Raw genomic sequence first — 14,412 nt, 5'->3', positions numbered from 1 at the left:
AGCAGAGTGGCCCTGGTGGAAACTAAACTGAGGGTAAGTGAGCAGGTTATTGCTGAGTAAGTGTCACCTGATAGCACTGTCAACCACACCTTATGTCATTTTGATGAAGAGTAGAATGATGGGGCAGTAATTGGCCAAGTTGGATTTGTCCTGCTTTTTGTGGACATGACATACTATTGCATGTTATGTTATATGTTATGTGAAAGACAGAATACTGTATTATCACATCAGCAATAGTAGAAAACACAATTAATTTCTATTTTTAGTGATAATTCCCATTGGTGACAAGGCTTGACTTACTGCAGTGGAGCAGGTGTGGGATAGGCTGCAATTCTATTTATTAGGCTTTCAATATACAGGACTTCAGCAATTCCGTGATCTCAGAGGCTTTTTTCACAATAGACATATTACTTTTCATTATGAAGTCCTAAGTTCAGCTAAATCTCTGTTTAGCATTTTATGCACATACGCTCAAAATTTGGCAGCAATGCAAATGATATGTACGATGACTTGGCAATTGCTGTTATCAGCAAATAAATTATTAAAGTAAATGCCACATGAAACTCTAATGTGTAGTACGCACGATCTGTTAAACTTATATGTATATATGGATCTGGCAGAAACAAATAAGATAGCATTCCTTCCCTGAATATTAATGGAATAGAGGCAAAGGAGCTTTGAGAAGGATTGTTGTTAATAAAGATTTTATATTGAAGCGCTCCATAGGTCATAAGTGTTTATATGTGCAGCAAGATTAGTAATACAAGGCCACAGACTTTCCAGATATAGACGCTCTTTGACCTTTTAAATTCTGCTGTTTTGCAGGAAGCGAGCCACTGATTTAAAAGCGCATCCCACTTAAATTAGCTTACATATCCAATTCTACTGATTATCCTTCTTTGGGTGGCTGGGAGAAAACAGTAAAAGAAAGCATAATGTTGAAATTATGGGAAATAATACATTCATTGATGTCAGACATCAGGATCCCAGATTTTAAACTTTCCCAATTTTCAGTGCGCTGTGGTCCCACATTATGAGAAGGAGGAAAAGCTGCAGATGCAACAATTCTAAGATTGCTATTCCGTATAGGATTCTAAAGCAAGTACATGCAGCAGTTTGCCAGGAACCAGGGACATCATATGCAATACATATACTATACATTTTGATATATCATGCTACATTTTGATATATCGCGCCTGACTGCCTCAGCAGCAGTTAGGGGCCATTGCAGAGCTCTATCTACTACTATTTACAACATGACTACAGCAAATGTTTCACTGAGAGAGTGGAAACCTTTTTGTCACCTTGGTGTGTTTGTTATGCAGATTACTGGGTGTTTCACAAGTTCTGAGCTTTTCAGCACTTCCTTGAGTCCAAGTCTGATTCAGCAGCTCACCTCTAAATTCATTTTCTGTGTGATTTAAAGTAAGATTTAAAAAAAAATCACAACATAACTGCTCAAAATACAATTTACAGTCAACTTGAACACATCTTGAAAACTTGCCAAGCTTCATAAGAGAAACATGTATGGTGAGTAACATGCAAACTATCTATTTGTCCATCATGGCACAGCTGCTACCCCATGAATCCTGCATAATATTAATGAGATCACTCATCTCTTTTTAATTATTTTTCCAGCTCATTGTACAAATGATTGAAATAGCATTTTAAATCTATATTAAGCAATAACATTGACTAGTAACTTACTCACATGATTTGACATTTGCTCCACAAAATACATCTCTCTATTGTAATTGTATCTTCCAACAAGCTAGGCAGTTGTAATTCAAAGTAAAAGTGTTGTGGAGATGAAAAACTCAGAAGTTCTTTCTTTGCTACATGGAACTCCGTAAAATCTGCTTGATTAGTTGCTCTGCTAGTGAGTTTGCAAGTTGCTAATGCCACAAAGCACATGTGACGTTTTCATTCGGACAGCTGAATGTTCAACATGTGTGTAAATCCAGTCATGATGTGGAGATGCCGGCGTTGGACTGGGGTAAACACAGTAATAAGTCTCACAACACCAGGTTAAAGTCCAACAGGTTTATTTGGTAGCAAAAACCACTAGCTTTCAAAGCGCTGCTCCTTCGTCAGGTAAGTGGGAGTTCTGTTCACAAACAGAGCATATGAAGACACAAACTCAATTTATAAAATAATAGTTCGAATGCGAGTCTTTACAGGTAATCAAGTATTAAAGGTACAGACAATGCAAGTGGTGATAGAGTTAAGCACAGGTTAAAGAGATGTGTATTGTCTCCAGCCAGGACACTTAGTGTCTCACTAACTGTCATTAAAATCTCATGTAAAATCTCACTAACTGTTCCAACTGGAAAGAATACCCATCTCTTTAATCTGTGCTTAATCCTCTCACCACTCGCATTGTCTGTACCTTTAATACTTGATTTCCTGTAAAGACTCGCATTCCAACCATTATTTTGTAAATTGGGTTTGTGTCTTTATATGATCTGTTTGTGAACAGAACTCCTACTCACCTGACAAAGGAGCAGCGCTCCAAAAGCTAGTGGCTTTTGCTACCAAATAAACCTGTTGGACTTTAACCTGGTGTTGTGAGATTTCTTACTGTTTAAATCCAGTGCCATGCTTAAAACTCTAACATACAAGTTATTGAGAAATCCATACAAGTTTCAATTTGCTTGAGATGGAATGAACAGCTCTCTTCCAGTAAGGACATAGAGCATATATGCAAATTCATAAAACACTGATACAAGTTGGCAGAGCAAAGATTTAGGGACATTTGGTTGTGGGCAGTTCAGCCAGCTACAATCACATAATCTACCAGCAAAGAGCAATGGCAAGACACCAGAACAATTAAGCGTTTCTGGAAACAAATGGGAAGAACCTCAGATTGCGGTGATAAGATTTTCCTTCCAGTTTTCCTTAAAGAGAAAAACAGACTGTCAGGTCAATCAGTGGTATCTTAAGTACTATAGACATGTCCAGGTTAAGTACTGGATTAATGAATCTGCCACAGAATTCTGAACTCCCATTGGCAGTAGAGGATAGTCATGAACTGGTCACTGGACAACTGATAAGTAGTGTGCTAACTGCTTAACTTGTCTTAGGATCTCCTTAAGAATGGCACTTAACTCCGCCATAAAATCTTTAAGCACACATTTCCACCAAATTCCTATCACAGCAAGGACATAGAGCATAACACACTGAACAAGTTTTGTCAGTTGGAGATGTGGACTTTTGGCAGCAGTTGTTTGTCCAGCCTAATCATATATCTGTAGGTGACACTTTCCACCATTTGTCATCTCAAGTCTGAGAGCTTTCTCACAAGGTGCATGACAGACAGCAGCATCAGTGTAGTGGATAATCTGCAAGGAGCAGCTTGTGACATGCCAGTCACCTTTAACTTTCCTGATTTCCAAGTTCAGGGCCACACCCCAAGCATACTCACCTCCAACTGATTTATCTAAGTCCTCCAGTGAAGGATTTTTGACAAAGAGGCATATGAATTCTGTGGCTGGCTGCTCCTCAGGGGTACTCAATGACAGGGAGGCCAGGATTGTTTCACTTTGGACTCAATTCCAAGACACAGTCTGATCTTGGAATTTGCATTCAGTTCAAAGTTAACTTCTCTATTTCACCTCTATTTCTCTCGAAGCACAAGAGACAATTGTTTGGAGGTGTCTGATGCACGGCATGCACAGTTGATTTGGAAGAAAGATAAGAAATTCAAAGTGTTTTTCAACATTTCCAGCTCTTGCTGAGAGATTTGCCTTCCTAGTTTCTTCATGAGCCAAACTGACAAACTAAGCATCAACAAACTTTCAGATAGTCGGAGGGAAGAATTCAGCAAACTTCTTTGTCTATTCAGTATTATAAATTGCTCCCTGTAGGTGGGAAACTCACTGCAATGTCTCCTTCTGCTTTCAAGAAAAATAAAAATAAAAATGTTACTTCTGTACCTCTTTGTGAAATGCTCCAATATTCTAGTTTTACGTTGCTTTTTTCTGCCGATTCTGAAGAATATAAAATGGAAACCATACAGTTGACCTAGACTCTGACATAACTCAGACATCAATAACTGTATTTCATTGGTTAAAAACCACTGTAGCTCTAATCAGCTTGTCCACTTATTGCAAATATAATTGAGTATGATCAGATATGTCATATAAATTGGGAAAAAAAGGTTAAAATTAATGTTTCCTTGTCTTATAGTCAACATCTATTCAAATAACAAGTGCTTACAAAGTAACTGATATGGGACTCGAGCTGGCATTTTGTTTGAGACAGTCAAACTGAGAGGTCACTTGATAGCAGCATTGCCTTCCTACCTAGGCATTATCAGTTCAAATCTCAGTCCAGGATGACATTCAAGCTTGGCTGAAACTACTGAAGCTGTTTATTTATGATGAATCTTCAAAACAAGTTACAGATTTCCAAAATTAAAAAGTGCGACTCTCTCTAGGAAAACAATGAGACTTGACAGGTGAACAGTAACCGGAGAACTTAATGAGTCACCAAAGTTTTGCTGCATAGCAAAATTAACATGTCCTTTGGTTCTATTGTAGTAGGATAGTTTGTTTGTGCCCTTCTTTGTTGACACCCAGGACCATTATTCCATTCAGTGACATTAAATTCTAATTTGATTCTGTGCTATTTACCAGTTTGGGGATCACAATGCATGATTCCATAGATTTAGCATTTAGCTCCATTGATTAACACTGACTGAAAAAAACGTTTTTCTTCCATCGGGTGAAATAATTTCCAGGGATTACTTTTATTTTGTTTTTTGCAGTTTTCCTCCCTTTGGTTCATTTTGTCGTGAAGCCCACAGGTCAGTGAGTGTTGGTAACTAGCAAAAATATAAAAATGTTTTTCCCTTTCTTAAGTTATTGTAATTATCTCAACAGTCACTGTTCAACTAATTAAGTGAAATTCTATACACAGGATTTGTTTACTGATATACCTTAAAAACAATTGTTGTGCATCTGGAATGTTCAGTATAAAGATTTGACATTTGCCCCAAAGTAATCCAATTTGTTGGAAAAGTAGACATATATTGTTGTAATTATCGTATTAACAGTATATGATCCACAAAACATGGATGGCCACTTTCTCCTCCATTTCATGCACATTCTGTGTTGTGTGTATAAATAATTCCACATTCTTTTTCTTCACTTATTTCCCATGTGAACACCTCCACCAACTTTTTTTCTTGTTCCTCTCCAGGGTAAACCACTTTTCCAGAAATAATTTCTCACACATTGCATATGGTCAATTTTCTGGATGCAACAGTGATCTTGGCTGCAACCCCATCTGTTCTTTTTCCCAGAAAACAAGAAACGAGTAAGACCCAGCTGATGACCACCTTCTGCATAACAATTGTGGGCACCAACAACACTTAAACAAGTTGTGCCTTATCTGATTTTACAGCATTTAACTCAAGCTCTTAAACTTAGCGTTAACAGTAAACTACTCAATATTGTTTAATGCTGATCCTTACGATTAATATAACATGCTCTCCAATTTGAATCAATTCTGTAGTTTTAGTTGCAGTTCAAAGATAACCCAGATTTTTGGAAAATTTGCAGAACAAGGATTTAAAATGTGTTTTTGATTCGTACCTTGCTGAATACATGTCACCATGTATGTTCGGTCTACACTACTTTTGAGTTGTATTTTAAGCACAATAAGTTAAAAGCACTGCAATTAATGATCATTTTCAAGTCCTGATCAGTACTGAGGATGATCACGTCCTCACTTATAATCTTCCTATTGTGCAACATCATTTTGGTATGTATTGATTTACATTTTGGGAAATTAAGGATTTGGTCATCTGCACTGAGCTGAAACCCACTTAGGGAACTTTTATCTCCAATTGACAATCCACTATAACACAATGCATTATACCACACTCACAACCAAAGTGCTTACACAATGAAACACACAACTGATTGCAATATAGCTTTCTTATCCAATGATTAGTCAATGGAGATTAAAATTTGGTAAAATATACTGTGCAAATACATGTAAATAAATACAATTAACAATAGTTTTTTCCATCTTGTTGTCTATTTTCTTTTATCTTACACAGTCACTGTTAAATACTTTTAGTAACCAATATCTACAAATTTGTCCAGACAAATGGCAGATTCTGTCTGTCAATGCAAGAAACCACAAATTTAGGGCATTATTTGACGGAGCTGATAGGCGAGAGGCCCATGTCAGCTCTTTTCAGGAAGGGCAATAAATAACATGCCAATCAGGCACTTAACTAGACAGTGGGGGCCTTCCTTAGGATCAAGAACCACAGGGGGTAGAACTCCCACCCTCCAAGAGCTGTCAGCCAATCAGAGGCTTTAGCAGCAGTGCTTCTATCAGTACAACACCACCTGAGATCTTGGATCAAGGTGAGCGATGGTGACAGCAAGGATAGAGGATGGCACTCGATGGGATCCCTCCAACTCCCTTCCTGATGCTGGGTCTTTTGATCAGGCATTACTAGCTTTGAGCAAGGGACCCCCCCCGGAGCCTGCAAGTAATGTTTATTTGCTTTTATGTTTTTAGGCTTGTTTTTTGAACTCGCTGAATGACAAAACCCCTCCTGCTGCTGGGTGCATACCAGTGGTGGTAGACTAAGATGCTTAATGGGCCCACTTAAGGGCCTGAATTAAAGGTGGGTTGGAAGACCATTCATGGACCCCACCTGCTACCTTTCCATCTGATAAAATACTACTCCGCCACCAAATTCACCAGGGGGGGAGGGCAAAATAATCTGCCTTTAGTTTCTGCTTTTGGAAGTTTTGGGCTAAACTTCGAACCTATGGTCTTGAAAGTCCTGTGAAGGGCTATAAAATTTCATAATAAAACAGGAAACATTTTTGATTTTATCTAAAAGCTCTGACATTAGGAGGAATGTGCACAGCATTAATCCTCAGATGAACCAAACCTATATCAAGATTTAAGTGATCTTAAATTGGCTGTTCAGTTTGAGATAAATAATGTTCAAACCTTCCAGTTTGCTCACACTGTAAAATCAAGCTTCCTCAGTGGTTGTATGGAATAAATAATAGTTCTCTAAGTTGTTCCATTTACGCTGTGTTGCATGTGTGTATATGTGTGTATACATAAAAGTTAATATGTTTAGCTAGTTTAAGTCTTAATATATAAGAGGAAACTTTTACCAGCTGAACATAGTAACATTTATATACAAATCACTCGATCAAATTAAAAATAAATGACCAATTGCGTACACATTTAAAAATGAATCCTTTGTGACTCTTCTCATGTTCGGCAGATTTCAATTTGAAATGTGACAAGAGTGGTGAGGTTAAACAAAGGCTTCCTGCTGACTACACTCACAGAAACCACGTGATTCCTTTCTTACAAATGTAAATGGCTCCTTTACAGCTTGCAGGAGATATACAGTAAAACACATGTTTTACACTTCATCGTGGATTTGAATCTTTTTAATCAGCGGCAGTGAAATTATTAGTTCAAATTAGAACTGAAGGATCTAATCTTTTAAGAGCACTCAAAACAGCTTCGGTAAAACTTTGTTACATGGTTATTTATTCATTGCTTGTTTGAGACGTAAAGCAGTTTCATTTCTTCTATATGCTTTATGAAGGATTTTCTATCGTATAGCTCCACCCCCCCCGCCCCAAACAAAATGAAAATCCCTCAAGAGAAATTTGCAAATGAAGTGATTTTGGGAAACAAATTTGTTAATTATAAGAGACAAATGCAGGGGCAGTTGAATGGCAATAAAGGGCTTCTTTGCTGCAATGATAGGTTTCGTTTCTATAGGTTAACTATTTTTTTTTCACCGATTATTGACCAGGTTCTCTGGGAAACAAGGAGCTGCTTGAAACAGCTGTTCTTTTCTCACAGCTAATTGCTTTTTTTCCAGGTCTTTATTAGCAAGTCACCTGTTCCTGTCACTGTGTAATCAATGATAGAAATCAGCACTTTCTCACAAATCATGCAAACAAATCTGTGCAAAGCTGGTCCCAGAAAACACCTTCCACCAAATTATCTGTCAGCATTGTAAACATTCTGCCAAATAGCTTTGAACTAACACACAAAACAATTAGGAGATTGGAAGCATTCAAGCAATTTTACACCGAACAAGGCTTCCACATAAAAGCAGTCTTTGTTTTTTAACATTAGAGCAAAGTATAATAGCCCTTAGCAAGAAACTTGCACTTTGCTAAAAAGCGACCAACCTACAGTGTCAATTCATGATGAAATTACTGATTTTGCATTGCATGTTTGAGAGACTGACTGCAGTTGATCAGAGTGCATAAAATATTATTTCAAGTTCACCTGAAAAGTGAAACTTTAAGGTATCAAAATAAAATTGGAGTAGATAATTGATCTTTGCAATAATTTAGAATACATTTAATTAAATGTATTATGTATTAAATGTATTCATTTTACAGGAAGCAGGAAATGTATGTCAACTAAATTAAATTTTTGCATGATTGCATCAAGGTTTTCCTAAATTCAAGCCTAATTCCCAAGGAGCTTTTCTTTTCAAATACTACAACAGAAATGCAGAATCTGTTCATGAATTCTTATCTGAACAGACATTACTATCTTGCTTAAAAACTGCACAGAATGACTTCTCCAAGAGCAGGGAGTCAAACAAAAACACGGAGAACAACCGAGAAGAAAATCCAACACTGGGACTCGAGGTTTATCTGAGATCCCTACTATTCTGCCTTACTTTGAAATATAATCGGGTAGACCCCGATTCATCAAATACAAAAGTCCTTCACAGTAAGAACATCAAAAAGTCAGCTTTGATTCTGCACTGAAGCAACTTATCATTGTGTTGTATAGTTTTTGTAGCATCAAGAGTCTGATAGTTCAAATAAACAGCTGACATATCACAACGGCACCATAATCCTTTTTATTTTACTTTCAGAGTGCACAGATCAACTTCGTTGAAAGGGTAATTCTGGAATTAGTATGTGTTGGCTATTGTTTCCAAAATTAAAATGACCATATGGAAGATGATGATAAAGGAAGCAGATGAGGAAAAGGAGGTTCACGAGATACAGCTAAAGTGATGTAAATTCAACCTGAAGTGGCTTCTATTGACAAACAGATCAGCTGTGTTCGTACAAAGCTTAGAGAACAGAAGAGATCCAACAACATACTGGATGTAGCTGTAAATTAAGCTCTCTCCAAGCTGTCCCAGTTAAACAAATAGTTTTTCCCAACAAGGCAGGACAAGCAGTTTCAGTTATATTTATCAGACTTCAACAGAGGGCAAGAACACAAGCTTTGTCTTCCTTTGTCAGGAGGAGAACATTAATATTGACTTACCTTTTCCCCACAGCTATTGTCCACCTCGGTGAAATGACATCACGGAAAGCAATAATGAAATCTACAGCAGGGGCTGGGCCACGGCAGTCCACAACGGAGTATGAGGCATGTGGTGGTTGAATTAAATATTTGATACTCCAGTGTGTCGTATAAGCCTGCTAAAGGCTGTGTGTCATTTACTTAATGACCAGTCTCATTAGTTAGATGGCAGAGAAGGCTTGATGCATTTTCTGTGTAAATACACTACCCATAAACCCTTGGGGTTGCAATATATCTGTTTACTCTATGAGGAGAAATGAATTTACTGTATACTATCTAATAGGTGGTCCTTGAAATTTAAACATCTCGGAGCTAGAGTTTCAAATATTCCTGTGCCCACTGTGCTAAAAAGGAACACCACACATCGCCGGTTAACGCACCCAGTCTGATTAAAATTTAATGGGTAAGATTACTTACTTTAATTTATGCTTCGAACTAAAGCTTGTTAATGTCACAACTGTCAACCTCCCCCCTCTAACCATACTTGTGGTAGAGTCCTAGGATTCCTATTAGAAACACTGTAAGCGGCCCAGGATATGACAGATGCCCTAGGTTATCAAAGCTACTTCCTTTGTTGGCTTCAAACCTTATTAGAGGCAAAGGACAGCAGCCATTCATTAAGATCATTTGAGATTTGCATTCAAATGTCATTTTCTATCTCACTTTACCAGGTTGTGCATATAGTAAGCTTCTACAAGCCAATCTCCTCTTGCCAAAATTCTATTAAATTCTTATCTCAAAGCACCAGGCAGTATTATACATTGCACTTCTTTTGTTATGCATTATGGCTGAAATCAATCAGCAGTGTCTGGTGTGGATCAGCTGTATCATGCCATTTTAAAAAAGAATAACAAAGAAACAAACAACTAGCAGAGACCACAAAGCACTAAGCACAGAGACAAGCTTCAACCAAAGGACATCTCTAGATGCAAGAAAACTTTGGTTTCCGACAATATACTTTTAACTCACATTAATACTGCCGACTGTGCAATTACACAAACCACGGTTTGCGATAAAAGCACAGAGAGAGACAAAGTACACATATTTCCACACAATATCACATTTAGGAAGGAGTCTGAAATGAGCCATGAATTTAAATGAAAATAATTACAACAAAATCGGCAAGCCTTTTAATTGTATCAACTGAACCAGACCGGTTTTTTAAACAAGAATCCCTATTAAGAGAATGCCTGCCAGACAGACACCTTGGACAGCTCCTTTCTGTCCGTATGATCGGCACAAGCCAAAAACATAGTTCAGCACTTTAGTCAGCTCCAGGGATTTTTACTTCCTGCACCAGCCTCAATTTGCTACCGTACACATGACTTCAATTTCAGAAATATTGCCAAAAAAGAAAGTATGAATATTGCTATCCATCAATTATTGAAGGGTGATCGTGAAAATACAAGTGAAAGTACTTTATGAAGACTTGTTGAAAAGCTGCTGCGCAAACTTTTCAAAAACTCAAGTTACATGAGTTTTCACTAGTTATTGTACGATTATCACAATACTTTTAAATAATATTTACAATAAATGGATTAATACTTCTATTAGAAAGAGAAAGCAATTAATTTACGTATTTTAAGCATTCATATGGTAGCTTTATCCGTAGTAATTTTTAGGCTATACTTTTAAATTAATAGTTCAAAAGTAGATTGTGCTCTTCTGAACCACTCTTAGTAATCTGCTACTTTTTGGGTTTCCCTCAATGTTTTCACAGTAAAGTAGCTAGAATGGAATATTTTACACACACTATTGTAATAGTAATCGTGAAAGAGTTGATACATATAGAAAAAACATTATTTTATACATAATATTAAAATTAAAAGAAACTGACATGGAGATTAATCTGCTTACAGCTAAAATAAACTGAAGTAGTTTCAGTTCTATAACTGCTAAATAGAACTTTTACTTTGAGCAAGTTCTGAGTTAAACTTTTTGCATAGTCAATCAAGGTAACTCTTCAATTACCAGCTGGGACTCAACTCATTTTTCATGTTGGTCTCACAACAGATTTTGAACCTATGCAGATGGGCAACCCTAATTCACCAGACTACAATCAGTCCTGTTGTATGCTGGATGCAACTGGTCAGCATTAATATTGTATACGTAACAGCTGAGCATTTGGAGTGAAACCTGCCTGTGGCAGACCCTGGCAGATGGAAGCAGCATACAGAAACTTTTAATAAGCCTTCAGGCTAACATTGTCTTAATGATCCTTGTCAGGGGCATATCAGCATCACTGAAGAAACAAAACTTCTTTGTCCAAAGTCCGAGAACAATATTTATCCTTTTCTATTTCAACACATGGATTAATTTTAAGAAAACTAAAGTTTAAAGTAAATTTTTGCAGATCCCCACAGCACAAGGTTACAGAATCTAACACTCCAATGTAAATTAATATACTTCAAACTACTCTTAAGTGCAAACAAAAAGAATTTGGAATGTATCATTAAGCGACTATAAATTAATGTAAGAAATAGATCAAAAGTACATATTTTGTTTTGCAAACAACCGTATAAAACAAATTATAATTATTTCTTTAAGCAATTGCAAACAAATGCACAATTAATCATCACAGTTTGACCAATACCTTGAATTATCAGCTGTGTTATAAGAGAAACAGCTGTAAGAAAAGTAAGTAAGTTATGTTTTGTACAAACCAAGAAATGTTCCACACAGCTTCATTCTTGCTAGTCTCTGTATATCTGGAAGAACAGTACAGAAGTGAGTATCATTCCTGGAAAGTTACTGCCAAGTGCATGCAACTTATCAGTTGAAGGGGCAGCGCAGCCTGACAGCTGCACCAATCACAACCAATTTTGCACATAATTAAAATTCAATGCAACACACAGGAGCCAATCATGTTGCAGCAATGCTGTGTACACAACACAATTGTCATTCAAGAAGAATACAATACAAAAACTACATTCAGCCTCACCATCGGCGTTAAAAAAAACTTCCCTTCTCCTATTTTGCTGTTTGTTGATTTTTAGGTTTACAAAGGGCTCACACGACAACTCCCCAGGACTTGACACACACCACAGTTAAATGCAAAGTCACCACACACTCATTTTACATTCCACTTTACGTCAGTATATGAACACCTTACTATAATAGAGTTACTCCTGAAATTTCTTCTCGGACTGTCAGGTGAAATACAATAGCACGCAAACATTTTGAGAGAAAGGACAAGCCAAGTCTATGCAGCTACATTTCTAGTTGCATGCTTTCTGTGACATATGTCCTGCTAAATAGATGCTAGCTTCACTTCATTTAAATAAGATGGAATTGTACTCCTCTACAACAGATGGCTCAGGAGATAATGATGGCTGAGCATAGGAGATTGAATGGCCCTGACTCTGTTGCTATGGCAGAAGCTAAATGTGTAATGGATGCAGCGCTTATTAAATTTGCTAGCTCTGTGCTTTCTGCTTCCTGAATGAATGAGCTCAGTGAAAGAGGTATGGCCAGCTAATGTATCTGGATAGCTTTTTTTTTAAATCCCATAACGCCCGGCACCTCTAATATTATTCCCAAAGTCTAAGGGTCATTAACCTCTTAACTTCCCCAACCCCTCCAGGCCTTTTACCCCTACTGCACACATACTGTACCCTTTGACAGAGTAACTTAGCAGATCTACAAGAAAGCAGAAGTGCCGAAAGGCATTGTAGCAGCATTTGCATGCATTTGTGGCATGGCAGGGAGACATCAAGCCCCCTAACAGGCTGTGTAAATATGAGCCTTGGCAAAGAGTAAATACAGACAGCACTCTACAAACAGTGCCCAATTACAATGACAAAAGCCTGCCACACTTATGGGAGGAGCTCTCTATCCCGGACCACAGGCCACTGAGTGAGCGGCATACTTAATAGGCTTTCTACAGAAGCCTAGGCTTCCATTACCAGCTGTCACTATAGAATAGCAAAATGATCCAGACTGTGGATTTAAGGACAGCCAGTGAAAGGGAGCAATTAATACAAAAACAAATGAATTGAGCACAATTTACCGATTGTGCCCAATGATAAATCAGAAGAGACTAAGAAAATTTAGTTGGTCAAGGGTACTACTCAAATCAGCACTTTAGGAATAAAGCACAGTATGGGTTTAACATGGCTCACCGTGGGCAGAAACTGTCACTTGCTGTATGTATGTGACAAGTAGGCTGAATAAACTTGAATAGCCGTCATATCCATATGATTTAAAAATGAAGCAAATATTTTATCCAATTGTTATTTATAAAAGAGATAGTTTTTAATGATGCATACCCATTGAATCTTCTCCCAAGCCAATTTTTGAATTAACTGTAGTGGAAGTATTTCTTTGAATAGCTTGTCTATCTTTTTAATGAATGTTTGATTTTTCTAAAAGAAGCAAGCACTGCAAGGGCAAATGAATTACTGTTCTGCAAGAGTAAATGCACTGTACTTTTAGAAAATTACCACAGTGCTTAGAAAGAACCAAACTTTTTGCTGCCAGCTCCCATATAAAAGAATGAAATTGCTGCTGTATTAGTTGTAGTGACACGTAATCTGTTTGATAGTCTTGCAGTTAAGCCCCATAAATCAGCTTAGCAGATGTCCTAAAGTAATGGTGGCACACTTCAGAGAGAAAAAAAAATTGCATTCTTTTAAATTTCAGTCATGGAAGAAAGTGAATTAAGACTGTCAGCCTGCGAGCCAATGACAATTATTCCAACAACGTCTCCTTCCTACTAACCACCGCCTTCCACCCATTCTCTCCACCCTCCCCTCCCCGCGATAAAAATCTAGAGCAATCAGCGCAGACCAAAACATAATGCCTCGCCATGTGTTCATCTTGGGTTTTAGGATTACCAACTACAAGCAAGGGGGAACCCCAGGGAAAATAATGCCTCCAAATGAATGGTCATTGTCCAGCCACCTGGACACCCTGAGTCAGCACGCTCATGTACTACAGGGGATTTAGGTGGCCACACATGCAACTCTCAACTTTAACCGAGCCAGAGATTTTGGCATCTGTATGCAAATCACACTCTGCCTTGTACTGTGATGTGAAAGTACTTTATGCAGAGGTGCTATGCTG

At 37.6% G+C, this 14,412-nt stretch overlaps 1 protein-coding gene across 7 annotated transcripts in view; it reads right to left on the bottom strand.

Annotated features, from left to right (window-relative positions):
- Positions 1–12,613, bottom strand: part of LOC145353892 (myelin transcription factor 1-like) — a 74,636-nt gene extending 62,023 nt beyond the window's left edge. For 5 of the 7 annotated variants that reach the window (XM_080204834.1, XM_080204835.1, XM_080204836.1 and 2 more), the window contains exons 1-2: positions 12,012–12,085; positions 1,305–1,411 (exon numbers count right to left, since the gene is read on the bottom strand). In XM_080204834.1, the coding sequence (XP_080060960.1) occupies positions 1,305–1,411; positions 12,012–12,036 (132 nt within the window). In that variant the 5' untranslated portion in view covers positions 12,037–12,085. Of the gene's footprint in view, positions 1–1,304; positions 1,412–9,309; positions 9,575–12,011; positions 12,086–12,460 lie in introns of those variants that run through there. The other 2 variants (XM_080204838.1, XM_080204837.1) reach the window with 2 other exon arrangements.
- Positions 12,614–14,412: the final 1,799 nt, after the last annotated feature.

This window comes from Carcharhinus amblyrhynchos, chromosome 16, assembly GCF_965287045.1.
Source record: "Carcharhinus amblyrhynchos chromosome 16, sCarAmb.v2.hapA, whole genome shotgun sequence".
In the NCBI taxonomy this organism is placed as follows: Eukaryota; Metazoa; Chordata; class Chondrichthyes; order Carcharhiniformes; family Carcharhinidae; genus Carcharhinus; species Carcharhinus amblyrhynchos.
The sequence above is the reverse complement of the archived record's forward strand: the minus strand, read 5'-3'. Positions and strand labels throughout refer to the sequence as shown.